At 42.2% G+C, this 24,454-nt stretch overlaps 1 protein-coding gene across 12 annotated transcripts in view; it reads right to left on the minus strand.

Moving 5' to 3' along the window:
* ZNF618 (zinc finger protein 618) overlaps positions 1-22,866 on the minus strand; it is a 184,391-nt gene extending 161,525 nt beyond the window's left edge. For all 12 annotated transcript variants that reach the window (XM_060154543.1, XM_060154542.1, XM_060154541.1 and 9 more), the window contains exon 1: positions 22,781-22,866. In XM_060154543.1, the coding sequence (XP_060010526.1) occupies positions 22,781-22,813 (33 nt within the window). In that variant the 5' untranslated portion in view covers positions 22,814-22,866. The remainder of the gene's footprint in view (positions 1-22,780) is intronic.
* Positions 22,867-24,454: the final 1,588 nt, after the last annotated feature.

A 24,454-nucleotide genomic window follows, 5' to 3' on the forward strand; every position in this document is an offset into this window, starting at 1 on the left:
TAAATTTCTGTTAAATAACCTAGCAACAAAATATATACAGTAAAATGTAAAGAGCAAAAGGAATACAGTATGGGAAGACATAGTAAAGAAACATAGTATGGTAAGACATTAACAGACTCTCAAATTCTTGAAATAATAAATGAAAAAGCAATATGACTGGAGCCCTATAGGGAATCTGAAAAATGTAATTAATAATGATAATGATATATAAAATTGGGAAATATATGTATATAGCAAATAATAAACTCTAAAAGAGGAAATTACTACTTCTGCAAGCAAATGAAACATTTACACAAATTAATATTTAAAGAGGAATCCAAAAATGCCTATAAATCACCAAAAGCAGAACTATCACTGGCAACATTCTCTTAAAATAAACTAAAAATGAATAAAAATAAACACTAATGTTAAAAAGGGAATCACACAAAAATTTAAATTATATTTTGAAATAATCTGTAGGCTAAAGAGAGCATCAAAACTAAAATTACAGAATATTTAGAGGAGAAAACAGTAACAATACTTCACAGTAAGGTTTATGAGATGTGACCAAAAATGTACTCAGAGGAAAATTCATTGATTAAGCACCTTTATTACTAAACAGAAAAACATAAAGAGCTAAGGATTCCATTTTTAAAAAATCTAAAGAAAGCAGAAGGGTAGATTTATTTAACATATATATAATAATTTGGAAATTTTAGGTAGTTAGAATTGATAAATAACTTTAAAATCTTAAGAGGTGGGGTACAAAAGTAATAAATTGGCCTGGATATTAGCATTCAACCAAAAAATAAACAGAAAAAAATACAACTACAAGAAAATCAGATTAGGAAGTACAACCAGAGGCATTTAAAATATAATATATATGTATATATTTTTTCTGTTGTTCTATGCAAATACAATTCAAATTCTTGATGAAAAGAATTTCTAAGAGGGCTTCCCTGGTGGTACAGTGGTTGAGAGTCCACCTGCCAATGCAGGGGACACGGGTTCATGCCCCGGTCCGGGAAGATCCCACATGCCACGGAGCGGCTGGGCCCGTGAGCCATGGCCACTGAGCCTGCGCATCTGGAGCCTGTGCTCCACAACGGGAGAGGCCACAACAGTGAGAGGCCCACGTACCGCAAAAAAAAAAAAAAAAAAATCTAAGAAAATATAAATGACCAAAACTATTTCAACAAGAGCAAAAGCCAAAAAATTATTAAATTACAAAAGCCAAATTATTATTAAAAATTATTAAATAAAAAATTATTATAACAGTGGAAAATAATTATCTCCAAAGCCTAAAAAGATAGTTTTAAAGACAAGTCCTTTTAAACTTTCAAAAGATAGATAATTCCCATGCAATATAAATCATTCCTGGCAGGGACTACAAATAAACATGTGGCACGCATGCTTAAACTCTCATTTCCTAGACTCTTCCAAAACACTAAATTGTTTACACATGACAGGGCCTCAGAATCCTTCTCAACACAGCAATCTCAGCAGTCACCACCAATAGGGATGCAATCTGAAATGCATCTATCCTCCTGTTCCAGATCATTGAAAATGATGGAAAGCTTTCCAATTTACAACCCACTGTACTAGCAAAACCCCCATAAAAAAATGCCAAAAACAGCACACTAAAAATAAAACTGCAGGACAATCTCACCAGTGAGTACAGTCACAAACCTCTGTTAAATGGACTCAGGATGTATTAAAATAATGAAACACCATGAACAAAATGGGTTCCTTCTAGGATGGTTTAATATTAGGAAACCTATTAATATAATTCATCACATCAGCAGATCAAAGTAAGAAAAACATATGGCCAAATGGGTACATAATGAAAGGGCATTTGTTAAAAATCCATCATCCTTTTCCCCCCTCTTATTACTAGATAGCTTTATGGTGGGGGAGGGGACGATTCACACTCCTTGCAAAAGAAAAATTCAAACACAGAAAAGTAAATCATACCACTCACCTGCATCTTGATAAAATTTAAAAAAGAAAAGAAAAGAAAGAAAGAAACGAAGGAACAAACGGGGAGAAAGAAAGGGAAAAATACTCAGAACGATACTTACTCAATGATAAAGAATACATATCGAAAACCAAAATAAACTTCATACTTGATTACAAAATACTAGAATGGCTCCCACTAAAATAAGAAACAATACAAGAGTATTTGTTATTCCCACTATTATTCAAATGGCTCTAGAAGGTCTAGTCAACCCATACTATATGGGGTAAAAGGGACAATATTGAGGAAGAAGAAGGGAAATGAGTATTGTTTGCATGTATTATCACCTACCTAGAAACCCAAACAAACTACTGGAACTACGAAGACAATATAGTATGCTATCCACTACAACAATAACAAAAAACCAACACATAAAAACGGGTAGCTTTTCTATGTACTTGCACTAATTAGGCAAAATATACAATGAGGGAAATTATCCCACTTACAATTGCAGTCAAAAATATCAAATACCTAGGAATATACTTAGAAAGAAATGTCCAGAACATATGTGGAAAACTACAGAATTTTACTGAGGGTCATATAAGGGAACATGAATAAGAGACAGACCACATTACTGGGCAGAAAAACAGTATTGTGAGTATGTCCTTCCTACTCAATTCAATGCATACATTTATTGAATGTGGTTAAAGTCACAAGGCAATTTTTACATTGAAAAAAGTGATTCAAAAGTTCATCTGGTAGAATATATGAGCGAGACAAATGAGAATTTTGAAAACAGAATAATCGGGAGAGATGTTTATCAAATATTAAAATACCTTAAGAGCAACATTAACAGAAATAGGGTGGTACTAGAACTAAAGTTAATACATGGCAGGATCCACTGGGTCTGTTTCTGCACTGTAATCTATTCCATTTATCTGCCTGTCCATGCCTATGCCAGTTCCACCCACATTCAGTTATTGTAGATTTAAGATATTTTAATGTATACATTTGGAAAATACGACCTCCCACTTCCTGGTTACAGTGCTACACAGCCAACTCCTCAATCCTTTCATAATCTTAGAACCACCCAGCCATGGATGAGGTGGGGCCTGGAAGCCATGCAGCCCTGGGGTAGCAAAAGTGAGACATCACAAATCAATCTTGGCATCTCTTTCCCACTATGGGCTAGCCACAGAACCCATAACCAACCACAGATAGAACGCATAATAAAACTCCTGGACATCTCAAAAGTCCAATCTCTTCATTTTACGGATTTTTTATCCTCATGACAATTCTGCAAGGCAGAGCAGAAAAAACTCGCTATCTCATACTCTAGACAACAATGTTTCCAAGAGGGAAAATAACACCCCAAACTCAGCTAAGGCCTGATAAGGGGGAGAGCCCTCAACACTTGGTCTTTCGCATCCAGTCCTACGGTCCTTCCACTCTCTGTGTCCTATACCCCAAATGGACTCAGACGACAAGTGGGCCTACATGAAGTTTCCATCTTCTGTGCAAGAAAAAAATTCAGATGGAATTAGCCAAGCTAGGCCTCACGTAGGACTTACTATGTGTCAAGCACTGTTCTAGTGCTTTTAATATTTCCTCATCTAATTCTCACTATACCCATTTTGTAGATGATGAAACTGACATAAAGAGAGGTTAAGTAATTTTCCCAGAGTCATGTAGTCTAGAAGGGGCAGATCTGGGTTTTGCATGCAGGTAAGTCTGACTATAAAGTGTACATCCTTAGTCATTCTGCTATACTGCTTCTCAGAGCAGTCATCCAATGACTGTTTCTCCTGGGGCCAGAGCAGCACCACGAGCCCCAGCACTTGGTCCCACAACGCATACTCCTACCAGACCTCATGCTGGCCTTCTGTAAACTTACACTGTCATGAATATCTTCGTACATAAAATATTTTGATATTTTAAAATCTTCTCCTTTGTATATATTCCCAAAGAGGGATTACTGGGTCGAGGATAGATATTAGTTTAACACATTTCCATAACACACACACACACACACACACACACACACACACACACACACACACACACACACATATTGATTCTAAGCTTTGGGAACCTCTGTTGATTTGGAAAAGAAATATAGTAAATTCTTCAAAAAGTGTTTTGTTGACTCACTTATTATTATGAAAGAGGTTCAAGTTCAATAAAGAAAACTTAGAATATATACACAAAAGAGAAAAAAAAAGACCTATAATCCTATACCTCTCTGAGATAATCTCCATTAATGATTTTGCTCCTTGCGGCTCATTGGAACCCCTGAGCCTTCTAATCACTTGTGGGAAACTGGTCCAAGCTTATCTGCAAGCTCAGCTCCCCAACTCAGGAACTCCACAGCTGCCTGCCTCATGCATTCACATCTTAAATGGGAAGTGACAAAGATCAATATTCATCACGAGGATGGGGGAGCCAGGCAGGCAGGACATACCTGATCTATTCCTCACCTGCTAGACAGGAGGGGGAAAGGAGCTCTGGGTTCTGCCTCCTCAGGACAGCTGGGAGGTCCTGACAGGAGAATCCGACGCCAAGCTTTCAGGGGCCTCCAGGCTAGCAGTTTTCAAACAGCAGGTCATGACCCACTGTTGGGTCTTGAAATCAATTTAATGAGTCACAGCCAGCATTTTTTAAAAATAAAATAGAAGAGAATAGGAAGTATCACAATGCATGCAAGTGGTTACGTGTAAATACTGTTCCCTGCTTTTGCTTTATTTATAAAATGTATTTCTTCCTGTGGGTCAGTCACGAAAGTTTGAGAGCCACTGCCGAGCACCGCTCCTCCCTTGCAAATGCCACTTCCTCCAGGAAGTTGCCCTGGATTTTCTTTACCAGGATTCAACTTTCCCTCCACCAAACACCCTTGGCAATCAGTCTTAGAGCACCAAACACTTTCCATGGCACATTACAGATGGCTGTGAACAGAATCCACATTGATTAAGCACCTTGACAACTATCAACGGTTGTCACCCATAGTTGAAACAAATATTTAATGGATGGGTGATGGATGGATAAATTCAGAAGGTGTTTAGGATCTCAAAAGACAAAGGATCATCATCCAAAAATGGTTTATCAACATAAATGCAGAAAAATGAATTATTAGAGAATTCCAACTAATAAAATGAAATTTAAAATAATTTACTGAAAAATAAATACTGAAATAAATAAATAATGCAAGGATAGACACAAAATTACCAGAGGTCATCTTGGAAAAGTGTGGAATTATGGAATCTTTTCTTTTTTGCATATATATTCTAGGTTTCCTCATTGAACAGGAATTCCTTTCATAATAACAAAGTTGATGAAACATTCTTTAAAGAACTCACTATAGTTCTTTTCCAAATCAACACAGGTTCCCAAAGCTTAGTAACAAATGCCCAAAACTAGTATCTCCCCTTGACCCAGTAATCTCTCTGGGAATATATCCAAAGGGGATGGCTTTAAAATATCAGAATAGGGACTTCCCTGGTGGCACAGTGATTAAGAATCCGCCTGCCAATTCAGGGGACACGGGTTCGATCACTGGTCCAGGAAGATCCCACATGCCACAGAGCAACTAAGTCCATAAGCCACAACTACTGAGCCCGCGCTCTAGAGCCCGTGAGCCCCGACTACTGAGCCCGCACGCCTAGAGCCCAGGCTCCGCAACAAGAGAAGCCACCGCAATGAGAAGCCCACGCACCGTAACGAAGAAATAGCCCCCACTCGCTGCAACTAGAGAAAGCTCTCGCGCAGCAATGAAGACCCAACGCATCCAAAAACAAATTAATTAAATTTTTAAAAAACAGAATATTTAATATAAGAAGATGTTCATTACAGTGTAATTTTATAAAAGAGAAAAATCAGGACCAACCTAAATGTTCACCAACAGAGTATGGGTTAAATAAACTATGTTTGTTCTCTTCTGTGAATATTGTGCAATCTTGAAAAATGATGTTTATGAAGACAAAGAAAAAATGGGGGAAGGAAAAGATAGGAGACAAAACTCTAACACATTATGATTCAAACAATAAAAATATGCTTATACAATAACAGGAAGGAAATGCACCAAAAGAGTGAATATAAGGGGGCTAGAATATATTTAGCACAATTTTATTTCCCTATTTTCTGATTTCTCTGTAATATCATTAGGTTACCTTAATTATTTAAAAATTAACTTATTAAAACAAATGTTACCATATATCTAACTGCAGCCAGGGAATAATCTGTTTAATAATATCCATTTCGGATAAGCCATGAATTGCTTCCCTTCCAATTCAAGAAGCGCATACTAGCACCATTCTGTGCCAGGCATGGTGGGGATCAAGGTACGTATGGTCTCTAAGGAAAGATATCCGTGCATCCATGACACACAGCATGTTGTTAAAGGAACTCCACAGGCTCTGAGCTTGTTCAGACCCAGGCTCCAATCTCCACTCTGCCACTTCCCAGATGTGAATGAGAACACAAACTACGTACCTATGGCAAGTTACCTAACCTCACTGAACCTCAGTTTCCATTATCTATAATGGCACTGATGCCAGTGTGGGTACCAAGGAGAGTGTGTCTGGTGAAGGAGCCCACCAGAAAGCTGCCCCAACGTGGTAAGCACTGCAGGTGGTAATTTATATGCTAGTTTATAAGTCTGTTCTTAAGATATGATTACAGTTTATTTTAAAGTGATCAGATTAAAATAGTGTGATACCTGTACACCCAAAGTACATAACAGAGTCCAGAAATAGACCTAAGTATATGGAAATTTAATATAAGATTAAAATGGCATTTCAGATCAGGGAGGAAAAGCTGGATCACTCAATTATTGATGTTGCAGCAAGGAGCTCACCATTTGGAAAGAAAACAAGAGCCTGATCCCTTTGCCCCTCCTTTAAAGCAAATACATTCCAGATGGATAAACAATTTAAATGTAAGAAAACAAAACCTATATAAAATAATAGAAGAAATAAGGGTGACTATTTCTAGAAATTCTTTTTGTGTTGTTTCCAGGTATCTGATCTTACAAACAGTTCTACTGTGAGCACTGGTGCACATTTCCAATGGTATACAGGCACAAGTATTTCTTGTGTGTACGTCCCAACAAGACAAATTGCTAATTTGTTAACTTAAATAAATGTTAAATTTTTCTTAAAACCATCTTAAACATTTTAAAGTGTGCAGTTCAGCAGTGCTAAGTACATTTCCAGTGTTGTGCAACAGATCTCTAGAACGTTTTCAACTTGCAAAACTGAAACTCTATACCCACTCAACGTCCCCTCCCCATCTCCCCCTTCCCCCTGCCCCTGTCAACCACCATTCTACTTTCTGTTTCTATGAGCTCCACTACTTGAGATATCTCACATGAGTGGAATCATACAGTATTTGTTTTTTTGAGGCTGGCTTATTTCCTTTAGCATAATGTCCTCAAGGTTTATCCATATTGTAGCGTATGACAGGATTTCCTTCTTTTTTAAGGCTGAATAATATTCCATTGTATGTCTATACCACATTTTATTTATCCATTCATGAAAGGACAAATGAGTTACTTCCTTGTATTGGCAATACAAGGTGATGGCCACAATGTGTAAAACGAGCACTGCCAATCTCCTGGTAGAAATGTAACTGATACCACCTGTAGAATGTGAATATGCTGTGATTCAGCATATCTGAAGGATGCCGAGGAGATCACCATACAAATGAATGTAAAATCACATGTAAAAAGATTAGAAATAACCAAAATCCTACAGGCGCTAAATTTGAGGACACACACACAGCGGAAATACAACGCAGTCAGTAAAATAATAAACAAATTTACTGATGAAAAAAGATATCAATGAGTTTAAAAAGAAAAAAGCAGGCTACTGAACAGCATGAAGAATACAGTCCCATTTCTATAAATATTTACCTATATATTTAAATATGCAGAGAGATGACTTGAATAATGTCCATCAAAATATGAACAGTGGTAGGATTGGGGGTGATTTTTTTAAAGAATAATCACGTTTTTCTAAACTGCTTGTTTTTATAATGATATTTTTTTTATAATCAGGAAACAAAAGAACCTATTTTCACTTAGAAAAAAAATAGAAGCGTAGAACCAACTCTCGGACAGCCATTTCATACTCAGAAACAGAATGGAGATAACCAGGGACAGTGTGATCAGGAAGTCCTGAGTTTCCATTCTGGCTCTGACACTAATTAGCTGAATGACCCTGGGCAAGTTACTTCCCTGTGCCTTGGTTTCCTCACGAGTAAATAAAGATGATAATAATTCTATGTTACGGAGTTATTTTGGGGATAAAAAGACTAACACTGAGTAGGGTCTCAATAAACATTAGTTTCATTCTCCCCTTGAGTTTGTTATTGAAAGCACCTAGCTGTCCCTGGCTCATATCAGATGCTCAAAATGTGCTGGGTGACTGAATGGGATGCATGGATAAGCAGATAGTCATGAGGAAGGACAGATGTCCAAAGGAAGGAAAGATGAAATGGGTGGATGAGTGGGTCAGTAGAGAGAAGGATGAATATGTGAAGAGCTAGCTAGACAGATGGGTTGGTGAGTAGACAAATGGAATGTCAGCCTGTGTTTTCCAAAGAGCCACATCAATATATATTCTATCCTACATACTCAACGTGACGTTGACACAACTCCACGGAGAGGTGGAGTTTATGTCTCTCCCCTTGAACTGGGGCACACTTTTATAACTGCCTCAACCAACAGACTGACGTGGAAGTTGTGCTGCATGATGTTTGAGGTTAAATCATTCCAGGAGATGCTGCATCTGTTTGGCGCTATGTCTTCATAGGACATGAGCCTTCAGAGCCTCAAGGTGCCGTGTAGAAGTCCAGCCAAGTATCTCTATGCTGGAGAGACCACATGGAGATAAATGGAAAGACAGGTGGATTAGATAAACAGATAGATTAGATAGATGTAGATTAGATACACAGATGGACAGATTGGATAGATATAGGTATATCAAGTAGATAGATGGATGGATAGAAAAACAGACAGATACATAAATAGATACACAGATAGATAAATAAATGGGTGGGGAGGTGGATGGATGATGGATGGATGGGTGCTCCAGGAGCCCCATCTGTTTGTCTTCCAAGCCCTGGCTCCAAACAAGAGAGGGGGGAAGCCTTTAAGATGACCCCTGCCCCAGCCACCATCTGGCCACAACTACAGAGAGACCCTGAACCAGACTGACCAGCTGAGTCACTCCCAAATTCCCAACCCACAGAAACCACGAGAGACAAGAAATGATTATTGTTGTTTTAAGCCACTAAGTTCTGGGGTGATGTGTATACAGTAATAGATATCTAATACAGATGGTGAGATGAGTATATGTGGGTAGGAGGAGGGACTGGTGCAGAATAAATAACTTCTCTACGTGGAGCCCTGGAAATTAGCAACATCTTGTCTAGATACCAGGCCTTGTCTTGTATACCCCTCTCTGTGTTCCAACAGCCTCCTGCTTACCTACCTATTACAAGCCTTTCTCACCTCAATTGTTAATACTCCCAAAAGCCAGCACTCCAAGTTCTGACTCTCTAATTAATAGGGAAGGGAAGGTCAGGGGACAGGAGGGGAGGGGAGGACGGGGCGGGGGAGGGAAGGACCACCTAGTCTAAGCCCTTATATTGTATAGTAGGGGAAACTGAGACCCAATGAGGGAAAAGAGATTCCCCAAACCACAGCAGAGTTAGAAGCAGGGCTCAGACTAGAGCCCATGGTTCCTGCCCTAAAGCCCAGGGCTATTTCTCCTCCAAAAGCCTGTGGGCTCCAGGTATCCCCAAGTTTGAGTCCTGCCTCCACCACTCACTGCCTGTGACAGTAGTCCCATCAGGGCAGCAAGCGATGTTGCAGGCCCTGGCTGGGATGTACCAGAGCTCTTGGCTCCAAGCATACCTTACATCTGTCTGGGCATAAATTTGCATTCTGAATCCAGGGGGCCCCGATTCCAAGTATGTCAAATGTAATTAATTAGAGCAAACCTTCTGCAACTGTTTTCAAATGCGGTGTTAAAGGCTCTGTGTGCATGAAACACATAGACCGGGTCCACCGAGGTACGCTGGAAGCTGAGGAACGGGAGACAGAAAGTGCTGTACCCAGGTCCTCAGAGTGGGGAGGGCAAGTTCCCACGATACAACAGTTCAGGACAACCCCCTCACGGTGAGGTTTAGAGCAGGGCATGGGCAGCGCATCTAAGGAGCTGGATTCAGGGCGCAGCCAGTCACCAACTCCACATCTTGGTTACTTCACTTTCCTCAAAGGGCTGTTGAGAGCCTGGAATTTGGCATCCATCTGAATTTGAATCCAACTGCCCCCTACAAGCTGTGTGCCCTTGGGCAATTCCATTCACCTCTGAACCTCAATTCTCTCAAAAAAGGGGAGGGAAGGGGGAGTGGAGGGGAGAAGAGAAGAGAAGAAGAGAAGAGAAGAGAAGAGAAGAGAAGAGAAGAGAAGAGAAGAGAAGAGAAGAGAAGAGAAAAGAGAAGAGAAGAGAAGAGAAGAGGGAAGAAAAGAAAAGAGAAGAAAAGAAAAATCCCTACTTTCCAGGGTGATTGTATTAAATGAGATAACAGATGTTAAATGCTTAGCCCAGTGCCTGGCATATAACAAGCCAACAAATGTGCAATGATTATAGTTCAAGACAGACAAATTCTACTTTGCAAAAATCAAATGAGATAAATAAGAATGCTAAACTTCAGTCTTTTGACAGAAAGAGTTCCTGATTAAAGAAAAAAAATTGTAAGGCTGAATTTCCAACACACAGCTCAAGCTCCTTTCAAACCACTAAGAGCAGGAGTACGAGGCTGGGAAGTTAGACCTGGGTTCAAGTTTAGCTTTGCCACTCCCTGCAAGGTTAGTCACCCTCCTCCAGGTCTCTCCGCCAGGGGAGCTAGGTAACCTCCCCACCCTGCCAACTCTGTCCACTTTGGTTATATGCCCTCTGGGTTTTCTAGAAGCCTTGCTTCCTAAATCATTACAGGGAGCAGACCTGTCTTCGTAAAAGAATGGCTTCCAGCCCCCCAGGACCCAAAATCCATAGCCCCTATGGATTTAAAATTTTATGCGTTAAAAAACCCATAAAAACCTGGGTTTTCATCCCCATACCAGCCCTGAACTGTACTGATTCAAAAAGACCCTAGTTAAAGACTCAAAATACTGAAATTTTTTGGCAATCAGAGAAACTGTCAGGGGTAATCTTTTAGATTTGTTTTTGCTCATCTTGTTAGGTTTACTTTCTTCCAAAGTGTTTAATTAATGTTTAGGGGAATGGATAAGCAAAGTGGGAAGCAGTTTAATTTTTTTCCCCATGAATTACTAGTATCTCTCTCTCTGTCCCTCTCTCAAGTTCCCCATTACCCCTCCATTTTAACCACCTAGTTATGATGATACCTACACCACTACATCATCTTTCCTTCTCAGTCCCAAACTCTTGAGTCTTGTAGTCTGTCCAGTGACCTGATGAAGCTGCCCTGTGACCTGACCCTGAGCAAGCTACTCCCCTTCTCTGGGGGATGCAGGTTGCCTTAGATCAGCACAGTCCAACAGGAATGTAATATAAACCACATAGGTAATTTCAAATTTTCTAGTAGCCACATTGTAAAAAATGAAAATAAAAGCAAGCAAAATTAATTTTAATAACATATCTTATTTAACACAATATATAAAATGCTATCATTTCAACCTGTAAACCGTATTTTAAAAATAATGACTGAGGGCTTCCCTGGTGGCGCAGTGGTTGAGAGTCCGCCTGCCGATGCAGGGGACACGGGTTCGTGCCCCGGTCCGGGAAGATCCCACATGCCGCGGAGCGGCTGGGCCCGTGAGCCATGGCCGCTGAGCCTGCGCATCCGGAGCCTGTGCTCCGCAACAGGAGAGACCACAACAGTGCGAGGCCCGCGTACCGCAAACTGAAATCTTCTACAGTCATTTTTTTCCTACTAAGTCTTTAAGATCCAGACCTAGAGAAGACATAATTATAATTCAATAAAAAATAAATAAAAAAAAATAAAACCCAGTGTGAATCTTACACTTAACAGCGCAACTCAATTTAGGCTAACCACATTACAAGTGCCCAACAGCCACATGCGGCTAGTGGTCACCAATACATACTGGATGGTACAGACTTAAGTAATCTCCATGAGCCCTTTTAGCTCTAGACTCCTCTGATGCAAAAAGACTAGCCTCAAGACAAATTCCACCTCAAGCTAGTAGCACTCCAGGGAAGTTTTCCTTCCCTGAGGCCTCATTTCAGGCCAGTTTTAGTTTTATTTCAGATCAGTTTCACTTTCTGCTTTTCCAGCATACATTGTAAGAAACACCCACATAATGTACTTAAATTTTTATAGTTATTTTTCCCCAGTTGATGAAATTAAAAAAAAAATATCTCCAGCATCCAAAAATGTCTTCATCTATTCTCTCCGGGTATTCCAAGGGCTCTGGCTATGTTCACTTGTCTCACAAAATTCTGAGCCCAAAATAAAACAGAACACAAACTCCCTGCAAAATTTCACCTGATAAAAATTCCCATTCTCAATTCTCTGTAAGAATGTTGGGGCTGGTGAGAATTTGTCCAGGAGGAGGCTCAAAGCTGAGAGGTAGAATGGCTAGCCCCTCAGGCATGCTGTCTTGGACAATAACACATCCAGAAAGGGAGCCAAAACAGCTTCTGACTTCTAATGTTACCAGCAAACTGCAAGCCAGGGGCTTGCTGAGGGATACTCAGACTTCCTCCACTTGGTAGGAGTCATTTCCACCCATGGGGGAGATATGAGATTTCATTTCTCCCTGGATCCCCCCCAGGACCAGGGCTGGCCCCTGGGAATCAGATTCCATCCCTGAAACAGAACTCGCTTCACTAGAAAGCAAGTGTTCCTGTGTTTTCTATAGCAGACTGGGGAGCGGAGTATCACCTGACTCCATTTTTTCTCTTTAGCTTATATGTGAAGCCTCCTTCTGCTTTGTCAGCCAAAATAGTTATATCATTTTTCTGTTGACTCAATACCATCCTCACCTCAGCCTCCCTCCTTTCCTTTTTAAGAAAAGAAAGGAGTTGTCACCAACACGTTTCTCCAGCTCTGCCCTGTTTATGAAGCATTTTTGAGTCCGTTAACACATGGGATGCTTGCAAGAAGCCTGTGAGGGGTATACAAAAAGGCTGTTCTCCCACTTCGCAGATTAACAAACAGAGGGTACACCGGGGTGGGCAGACCCCAGTGCCTTCTAGGGCACAGCAGGTCACATACAGGATCGAAATCAGAGGAGGTTGGAAACTGACTCAGAACAGGAGAACACATACACTGCAAACGCTGAAAAGTTCTGAACTTTTTAAACCTTAGGCCAGCAAATCAAATAAAATAAAAAAGATAAGGGGCCAATTCACCTTGTGGGCACCCATCTGTGACTCTGGGTTTATACAATCTACCCAACAGGGCACTAATAATTAGTGATTAACGCTAGTTATAAAAATTAACACATATAAAATAAAAACAAAACAAAATAACCCACATGTAGGGCTTCAGAGTTTAAAAAGCATTTTTAAATATGCTGTCTCATTTCACTCCTTTGAAGATTATGTCCATCTCAGGTCCCAGATGTAGAAATTAAGATGCTCAGGGACTGAGGAACCCGATTATGGTCTTAGAGTGTAACCTGTCATAAACCCATGTGGTCATCCAGGAACCCCAGGGCCTGCCCTGCCCCTCTGCCACGTCACCTATAGCACAGGAGTGAGAGAGCGGGCAACACCACCCAACCCAGTGGCCCAGCCACTGCATCTCCCCTTTGATCACTCAGGGATCAGACACAGAAGCAGGTTATCCAGCCCTGCTTTGATGACAACCCCAAGGGTATCTAATTATAACAGGGAAGGGAGGAGTCAAGATCCTCACTATTTCTCAAGAACAAATTAATTCCTTTTGACATAGTATATGTGCAAAGAGTAGGAAAAGCACTGGTTGAGGAATTAAGAAATCTGAGGCTTGAAGTAGCTCCGCCTATTCACAGAGGTTCTGGGCAAGTAACTCCACCTCTCTTCCCAGGTACGTGTATTTGTGTGTGTGTGTGTGTGTATGACTAGATCAGAAATGACAAATTGGCTTCATGTGGTAGCATCATAGTAAGAAGGGCTCTGAGGCCACTGGCCAGATTCAATGGAAAAGACTGCCATGATTGATTAGCAATGTCTGCCACAGGCTTAAAAATGGGCAGTGGCGGCATGCATATTACTTATTTACCATCCCTGGATTAGATGTACAAATAACATGCTGCAAGTGAAAAGCACTTTGCCCTTTACAAAGCTTATTTTCTCCCATCCCTCGCAACTTTTCACAAGAACCCTGTGCCACACTTATTATCTTCATCATCATCATTATCATCATCACCACCTTACAGATACAGAAAACAAAGTGTTAATACTTTGACAAAGATCACAATATGACTAAGTAGGGGAGCAGAGAGGGGAGCGGAGCCTTGTCCCTTCAACTTCAATCGCTTTGTTCCACCCTTGGAAATGTCCAGCTGGTGTTCTGCCACTGGTAGGACAGCTCATCCATGTGACCATACAGAAGGGACCACCTGTTCACAAGGCTTCACCTCCCTCCCACTGGTTACTTCTGCCTTATAGAGAAGGGGCCCCAGGAAGACACAAAAGGAAAGGGGTGCTAATTCAGAGTTCCGGATGCTTCTTCCCAAGGCGAAGTTCCGGCCTCACTGTACAGGTGGAGAAGCCAAACCCAGAGATAAGTGAGGTTAAAAAGAAAGGGCAGAGGGACTTCCCCGGTGGCGCAGTGGTTAAGAATCCGCCTGCCAACGCAGGGGACATGGGTTCAAGCCCTGGTCCGGGAAGATCCCACAGGCCGCAGAGCAACTAAGCCCGTGCGCCACAACTACTGAGCCTGCACTCTAAGCCCACGAGCCACAACTACTGAGCCTGCGTGCCTAGAGCCCGTGCACTGCAACAGATAAGTCACCGCAGTGAGAAGCCTGCACATGGCAACGAAGAATAGCTCCGGCTCGCCACAACTAGAGAAAGCCCACGCGTAGCAATGAAGACCCAACACAGCCAATAAATAGATAAATAGACAGATAAATAAATAAATAAATAAAATTCTAAAAAGAAAAAGGGCAGAATTGGAAGTCCCTAATGTCACAGTCCACCCCACCAGGAACAGGACACTCTATATCCTCAATTCCAAGGTGCCTTAGACTGTTAGATACACCATCGATTTTATAATAGCTTTTTGAGACAAAAAAAAAAAAAAGAGGGAGAAATAGTGCTCTAACAGAACACATCTACTGTAAAACACATGCCAATTTCAGAAATATGAAAATGTGGGAACTTGACCATTGAGGAAATACGGGATCCTGTGCTCACCTGCTGAGCTGGGCCATAAAGTGTTAACGATGACAGCATTTTCAAAAACTTACAGAAAAAAAATTAAGCTTTATTAAACAGAACATTCTCAGTTTTTTCCCATAAATTTTCCCTGAATCTTTGGCATGTGCAAACGGGAATCCGACCAAAGGTGGGGTCTGGTTGAACATCAAATCACACATTCAGCTACTTCACATCTAAGGGGCCCATGTGACCAGCTGTTCTGCAAACAGCCCCCTGAAGTCCAATTCCAGGGCCCATGGCCAAGACCAGCTCCTAGAGCAAGGACGGGGTATTGTCAAGTCCCTCCACCTCAAGGCACACCCCCCCCTTTTCCACCTCCTTAGACATGCTGGGTGCCATTTGCCATACCTGCAAATCTGGATGATAACCCCAGATGTCCCCCAACCATTTTAAGGAAATGGTTTACACAACAGGAGCAAAGGGGGATGAGGAACTTTTAAAAAGTTCTCCACAGCATGTAAAGTCAAAGGAGCCCTCTCTGATTTATTATTCCAAGGGAGCCGTGGGCTTCAGAGCCGGCTCTAAGAAAATCCATTTTCTTAGATAAAGAAAACAAAACACTGGCGTTGACCAAATGGCCAAACCCAAAACTGGTCACCTACTCTTCACCAGACCCAAATCTAGATGATCTGAGCTTTTTCCAAAAAATCAAATTAAGTCATCAAACATTTACTGAGCTGCTGCTCCGTGCCAGACCCTAAAATGAGTAACCCATGACCTCTGCCCTCAAGGAACTCACAAGCCGGCTGGCAAGACAGAAATGCGAACAACCGACTCTCATCTGTGGGCCCAGAGTATCTGCAAAGTACTGCAGTTTGGGGAAGCTCGGGGAGTCTCCACGGAAGGGGACATGCAGGTAGGTCTCAAGGGGGGTAGGGGGGTCTGGTTTCTCATGGAGCAGAGACAAAGGAGGGAAAGGGCCCAAGAGACAGAAGGCCCAGTATGAGCAGAAGCTCAATGGTAGACAGTTCACGACAAATTAAGATTTGTCCCTTGAAACACTGTGCCACAGGCTTTGAAACAAATCCAGAAATACGTGGAGGAGCCAGAGCATCCCTGAAATGAAAGCATTGAGACCACTTTTGACAAGAAAGATGTGTACGGTCCAAGGGATGTCTCTTCCTAGTCTGTTCTAAAATAAAGCAACAACCAAAAGAGTGTACATTTTCTGTTGTTACCTAACTCTGCCTATTAAAGATAAGTCATCAAGTTTCCAGAACTACCAAAACTCTTGTCACTGGGACTCAATCTCCCCAAATGGAGACCACTGGGTCAGGCATTACTGACATGTACTGACCACCCTTCTAAGGACAACCTTCTAAGGACTGGCTGGATGCAACACATGAATTGCTTCATTTAATCATAGAACAACCTTTCAAGGTCAAGATTATTACCCCCCTTTTTCCAGATGCAGAAGCTGTGGCTCCGAACCCGGAGGTGACTTTCCCAAAGTAACATAACGCCAACCACACAATGAGGCTGGATTTTAAACTCTGGTCTGGCTGACCTCAAAACCACCTTTCCATTTCACCAATTGGGGGAGGTGTCAGAAATGTTCTATGCTTCTAACTTAAGGCCTATCCTAGGGGGATTTCATGGTGGTTTTTGCCCCTGGATCTCCCCCCACCCCGAGGACCCCAACCCTGGTCCTACCCACCTGCTGTCTTCTTCCATCTTAATCCTTCTTTCAGGCAATACTTTATTAAAACCCACCTCTTACGACAGCCTCCTGTACTTCTTGACTTCAACGGCACACATGCTGAGACACAACATTCTGGAGTTGCTAGCCATCATCTGTCACTTTTAACTAAAGCGTTCTGGCCTAACCTTGGCAGAAGACTGCTTTGAGACAAATAAAAGGGAGGCGTGGACCACTTTAGCCAGAAGAGGCTAAATGGATGGAACGTATCACCTCTACAGGCTGAAATGCCTCAGAGCATCGAGGGTTCAGGAACGAAGTCCCACCAGCAAACACCAAGAGCTTTCAAAGATGTGTCATAACCTTTTCAGGCCACCCAGTGACAACAACGAGATGGAACATTGGTCTGGCCCTGTGCTATCCAATATAGAAGCCACTAGCCACATGTGGCTACTGAGCTCATGAAATATGGCTAGTCAGAAAAGACTTAATATCCCCCCAAAGAAAGAATGTAAAATAGCACATTAATAATTTTTATGCTAATGAAGACTGAAATGATAGCATTGCAGATATACTTTGGGTTAAATTAACTATATTATTAAAATTAATTTCACCTGCTTCTTTTTAGTTTTTTTGAAGTGTTACCAGAAAATTTTATTTATTTTTGTTGTTTTTTGTTTTGTTTTGGCCATGCCGCACGGCATGCAGGATCTTAGTTCCCAGACCAGGATTGAACCCGTGCCCCCTGCAGTGGAAGCACGGAGTCCCTCCAGGGAATTCCCCAGAAAATTTTAAATGACATATGTGACTCACATTTGTGGCTCAAATTATATTTCGATTGGACAGTGCTGGCCTGACACATTTAAAAGATGAGGAGACCAAGACAGCAATTCTAGAGTTTTTAGGAAGGGCACACACACAAAAATATAGACATTCGCTCAGAGTCTGATTGGACTTTAAATATAGCACAAACATGAACTCTTTAACTCCACAAAAATTCCTCTGGCAATCTGAAGTAAAAGTGAGGAATGAAAGTAACTGGGGCTGCTTCTCCCTCCCACCAAGACAGGGATCCCACGCTACTAAAGTCTCCATTCCAGCCACAGAATCTGGCAAAGATGCTGTTTCACTGTGGAAGGACAGAGCACCTGTCCTTCCCGTCTCATTCAAGGCCAACAAGCTGAGGTGTGTGCCTGACTGCCATGTAGCTGAGACTTCTTCACAGCTGGCCCTTCAGGCAGGCTCAACCAGGGGACAAAACATGTGGCCCAGGGCACCTACCCCACAGGGTTCATGTGAAAGTCAACTGGGATAATAAATAAGAAGATAAAGTGTAAACAGCAACGTGCGATGTTCTTGGAGCACATCACTGTCGATCATCTAGACCAGTATCTGTCAAACTCTTTTAACCGTGACTCACGGTAGGACTTACATTTGTCATGCACATACATTGGCATATGTAAATAAAACTGAAGTTTCATGAGACAACACTTACCTTCAATACATAGCTATGCCTCTGCTAGTTCGTGTTCCCCTGTATTCTATTCTATTCTTTTTTTTTTTTAATGCTGATTGTGACCCACTAAATTGATTTTACAACCCGCCTGGGTATGGTGAATAAGAGGTACACTCCCCACTCTGTGATGGACACTGCTATTTGATCACTGCACCCCACTCTCCAGAATATGGGAGTCCAGATGTGACCTCAGAATCCTTCTCAACACAGTGATCCAGGCAGCTGTAGCCCATTGCTTGGAGTCAGAATCAGAGAAGAAAACTATTTATTAATATCTTTGTTTTGATCCAAAGCTCTCATATGACAAACGCAAAAACTGAGGCTCAGGAGGAAAAAGTGGTTTGTCCAAGGTCATACAGCAAGACTTTGGGAGAGCTAGGGCACCTGTGTACCCACAAAGCCACTTCACCTGCCATCACCAGGGAGGAGACGCATGAAAAAATTTCCAAATTTCACCATGACCATGAAAAGTCAGCCTATACATCCAGTGAAACACACAAGGAAATTCTCATCACCCCACCAAGGAGAAGACATGAGGATTCTGAGGTCAGAGGAAGCAGCAAGCCCAGAGCTGAGTCAAAGGTGGGGGCAGTGGGCGGGGAAATTGTGTCTGACAATGGGGGAGTTTTTAAACTCTGTTTCTCAAACGAAACAAACCACTGGCTATTTATTTTCTAGGACCAGAGAGAGGTCACACTTACACTGACCAGCCATCTTTGTTGCTTTCCTTCTGCAAAAGCAAGAGCCCTTGTTCAAGTTCACCTCTGTGCAGGGCTGAAAGTATAAGCAAACCCTTCTTCTTAGCTTGGTCCAAAGTCAAGCTATAAAGCAAGCCCTTGAAATTTCAAACCTTATTAGAAAAAAAAAAAAACCTCCTTAGGCAGAAAAGCAAAACATTAATAAGAGTCTCCTCTGTGAAACTGAGCATAAATGATCTTTCACCAAAATAACCCGGCCCATCATCAAATTACCACCCCTCAAGTCCAATCTGTCAGATTTTTTGCCCAATATTAAAAAAGAGTTTGGTGAACAGACATGGCCTAACAAAAAAATCGGCTGAAATATCCATTTCTGGTCACACTTCCATCCATGATAGGAGGTGAGAGAGGTATGGCCCAGGTCAGGTCTCAATCCTGAGAGACGCCAATAGAAACAAAAGAAAACTGACCCCGCCCCCAACAGTGCCATCATGCACCTCTATTTCCTTAACAACAAACATGATCCGAATAACCAATTAAGAAAAAAAAAAGAAAGAAAGAAAAAACAGGCCTACAAAACAGAGATGATTTTCAATTTCCAGCCAGGAGTTCCCTTTAAACCGTAGACAACACAACAAAATTTCAATAGAATGGAATGAAGGAATCTGAGTTGTGTGTCAGGAGATCCAGGACACACAAAGGGACGTGCTGCAATATTTTTATTCCTTGCACCAGAAATAACCTGTTATCTACAACCCTGACTTTTTCTCAGATGCCCGGTAAGGGTGCCCAACCCACCCCTCCCCAGTCCAGGGCACAGCTCTCCTCCATCACTTGCTAAGCTGGCCCTACTGTCTCATGAGGCCTCCAGAGCCCTTGGAAATTATAAATTCTTTGACCGTCCTAGGTATCGGCCTAAATAATTCAACAGAGAAAAAATTTTTAATTACGCTCTGTTTTAAAAAAAAAAAAAAAAAAAAAAAGCTCATTCCAAATGTCAGAATGTGGCCAGTCAGCCCTGAAGGATTTTGTTACTAAAAAAGTAAAAATCTCCCAAATGCAATGGTGCTGATGGGTAATGTCGAACCTCTGTCACTGTCAAATACATTTCACATAATTTGTATCCCCTTAGAAAACTGAATTTCCAAAAAACTGGGATGGGAATCCATGGACTGGGGCCATCATTTCTTCTAAGACCAACTGGTGACTGGCGAAAGGGGAGAGGGTTTCCTGTCCCAGCCCTGTGTGACCGACCCATCATCAGGTCCCATCAAGATCCCACTCCACAAATGCTAACAATATTTTCCCCTCCTTTTGGACAGAAAAATTAGAACTTTTTTTTTTTTTTGGTGCAAAATCCCCAGCAAGTTCAGATACTAATTTATCACAAATAACCCTTCAACTTTGGGTAGGTACCTTATTTTCCTCTGTTAAATTTCAATTCAGTCAGTGTTTGTCTTCCCAAAGAAAAAAAAGAAATTGGGGTGTGGGGGAGTTCACCTTATTTGATTCTTTTGAAGGCCAAAAAACTACATCAAATACTATTTGCACATATGCTTTCATGTTCCCAAGACAAGTACCTTTGGGTTTGGCTTTTGTTTATATTTTGATTTTTTTCCTTGAAAAAAAAATTAAATTTTGATGCTAGAATCAGCTGAATTGGTGTGTTACCCCAGTTTTTCAGCAAAGTAAGTATTCCACTAGAGAAGATGGATACAAATAAGAATTTTAATCTCCTCTGTTCTTCCCTCTTTTATCTTTCCTTCTTAAGTCAGTAAAATTTGTGCTTTTTTAAAAAAAAATAATCACAGACCCCCCCCCACAAATGATCAAGATTAATGGATTTCCCCCCCATTTGAAAGTAATCAAATTTGTGAAAAATACCAAATGTTAATAAACTACCAACCCCACATCACAATCAAAGAGGCTGAAACCAATCCGGCTATTTTTTTTTTCAATAATAAAATTTTCAAATTGGAAGACTGAGCAAGCACACAGAAAGGAAAATTTTCTTCCTACCAAGGATTCCTCAACCCTTGTATTTATCAACTGATTCAGTTGCATGTCATAAAAAATGAGCTTCTGTGAATCCACTGTTAGTTTTTTCATAATAATGTTAATTATGCATATCTTATTTTAATGGCGGTCTCTCCTACAAATCTGTGGGCTACTCAGTTTGTATAATGTAATGAATTTACATTTTTTTTCCACTGACCATTGCTCAGAAAAGGTTTCTGACATTTTCTGGATAAAACAACAACAGAAAAAGAAAAGCCTAGACCTTTCAGGAAACAAAATCAGAAAACAGTCTTAATTATTCCATCAAAACAAAAAAAAATAACACAAAACCCAACAAATGCAGGGAAAAAAAGACAGGATTTCACTCTAACTTTTCCAGTTTCTGTTTTTCTTTAGAACCTTGAGATTCAATTGCAGTAAAACATAAATGAAAAATTTTCTAAAAAACCTACAATTTTTGGGTGTGTCCAAAGCCAACATTTTAGGGTCTATTTTCTCTTTTAAATCCTTCCTTCTTGGAAATAGAAAAACTTTAAATATTGCCAAATGGCAAAATTAGTCTTTTTTGCCCGCTGAGCTAAACAAGTTCCAAATTACAATGAAGTACAATTTCTAATTGCTTCAATAAAGCCAATTCTCCCAGTTTCCCCTAAACTCAACAATTTCCCTCCTTTCCTCAACCCAAATAGTTTTTTTCTCAAACTAAAATGAGTTGGGCAGTCAAATTGACTTTGGTTTTAGAAGGCTTTTTGCTTTCTCCCCTTCAAAAACTGAATTCATTCCAATTCCAGCTTAATTTTCATTTACATATTATCTGGATTTAGCTTCAGAAATAAAAATTGTCTCTATACTCCTGGAAAGATCAAAGTGAAAATTGTCACCCCCAAAAAGAAAAAAAAAGAATCTCTTTCCCCTCCACTGTCTTATAGAGCAAACTTTTGAAAAAATAAGAAATAAAAAATATTTCTTTTCAATTTTAATTTCTTTTTTTATTTACAAAATAGTATCCTCTAGGTGGCGTCGTTTTAATGGGAAAAAACTACCGTTTGAAGAAAAATTAGAAAAAAAATTGAGAAAGGGAAATATGGCCTAAAAAAAAAAAGACTGTTGCAAAGACAGAGGACCAGGGGGGAAAGACCTCCCGGGGGGTCATCAGGGACCCCGAGCGCACAGAGGGTCAGGGGGAAATTGCAAATTTAGGGGGGAGGGGGGAGAGCTGGAAGGGGTTGTATTTTTGCAAAATGTGAATTGTCCAAACTGAAATGGCTGCTCTGTTCTCTCGCCGCTTTGTTTTCTGGGCTCCGGTCCGAGCCCGGGGCTGGAGGGGGCGCCGGGTGGGGGCCCGAAAAGACCCCCCCGTCACCCCCACCCTCCTCACACCCCGCGGCGCCCGGGGGGGCTCTCCAGACCCCGACCCTCCTGTTTGCGCCCACAAAAAAGCCCGCAAACGTGCCCAGGCACTTTGCATTTTGCAAATCTTGCAATGAAGTGGCGCAGCGCCCCGGGCCCCGGCCCCCCGGGGTCCCCAGCGCCGTGCATGCCCCCGGCCCCCCGTCGTACCTGCGGAGCCGCCGCGCCGCCCGGCTGGTTCATGGGTCCGTGCGGGAGGAGGCGGCCCCGTCGCGTCCTGCTCCTCCCGGGCCGGGCTGCTGGTGCGCGCACAATGCCGCCGCCGCCGCCGCCGCCGCCGCCGCCGCCGCCGCCGCTCCCTCCTCCGCCCGCCCCGCTCAGGCCGGGGGGGCGGGGGCGCTGGGGGCGCGCAGGGGGGGCGCCCGGCCCTCGCCCCCACCCCCGGCCCGCACCCGCCGCCGCAGCCGCCGAGCCGCCCCTCGCGGGCCCGCGGCCGCCCCCCGCCGCCCTGCCCGCCCCCGGGCCGGCCTCGCCGCGCGGCCCGCGAGCTCCGGGCCTCGGCCTCGGCCTCCGCGCCGCCGGCCTCCGCGTCGCACACAAAGCCGGCCGGCCCCCGGGCGCGCCGCTCCCGCCCGCCAGCCTGCCCCCGGGCCGCGGCGCACCCGCCCCCCAAACTTTCCCGCGCCGCGCCCCTCTCTCCCCGCGCCTCCCGCACCCGCCCCCCAGCGCCCTCCTGCCCTGCCCCCGCTCTCCAGCCCCTCGGAGAGGTCATTTTCACGTTGGAAGAAAAGTTTGGGGAGCCGCCCCTGGACGGAACACAAGGGGTTAATGGGAACTCCTCGGCGCCCCCCTCCACCCCCCAAAAAATCAGATTGATTTTTTAAATAAAGTTTGAAGAACTGGCCTTATGGAAGAATCGGAAGGCTCAATGGGGATATTCCTATTGCCCCTGCACCCCTCCAAAAAAATCTAATGTAATCGAAAAATAAAAGTTTGAAGAACTAGCCCTATGTCAGACAGGAGGGGTTAAGGGGACTCTTTCTAGCCCCCCAATCAGATTGAATTTAAAAATAAATATTTGAGGAGCTGCTTTTATGTGAAATGCGGGATAAAGAGAATGTTTCTCTCTACTCCTGTCAATTTTTTTTAAAGAACGTATTTATTTTTAAAATAAAAGTTTGAAGAACTGGCCCCATGTAAGATCAGAAGGGCAAAAGGTTAAGGGGGGGTTAGACGCCCCACCCACATCCCCCAATCAAGTTGATTTCAAAAAGAAAAATTTGCAAAACTGTGAAATAAGCAAGAATATTTTTATCCAACACCCTAAAAAAATCAGATTATTTTTAAATTTGGGAACTGCCTTCTTGTAACTTGGGAAGGTTTAAGGGGGATTTTTCCCCCGTTTCCTCCTCACCCTCCAAAAAAATCAGATTTTTTTAAAAAATTAAAAGTGTGAAGGACCTGCCCCATATAGGGATGGGAGGGATTACTGGAGATCCTACGTCTCCCACAACTGATAGATTTTTAGAATAAAAATGTGAAGAACTGCGTATATATGAGATGAGAGAAATCTTTCTTTACCCCTCCCCAAGAGAAAAATAGAAGGATAGTTTTTTAAAATAAAAACATTGGAAATTAAGGGTAAACAGGTATCTCTTCTCTGCCCTGACCTTAAAAACTCAAATGTGTGTGTGTGTGTGTGTGTGTGTGTGTGTGTGTGTGTGTGTGTGTGTGTGTTTGTTTTGTTTTGTCTTGTTTGATGTTTAAGAAGTCGGGTCGATATGAGACAGGAAGAGTTACAGAAATTTTTTCCCTGCACCCTCTAGAAAAGTTATTTTTTAAATGTCCGGAAACTAAGGGATTGTATAGAAGACACTGTCTCTC

Source organism: Lagenorhynchus albirostris, chromosome 7 (genome assembly GCF_949774975.1).
Source record: "Lagenorhynchus albirostris chromosome 7, mLagAlb1.1, whole genome shotgun sequence".
In the NCBI taxonomy this organism is placed as follows: Eukaryota; Metazoa; Chordata; class Mammalia; order Artiodactyla; family Delphinidae; genus Lagenorhynchus; species Lagenorhynchus albirostris.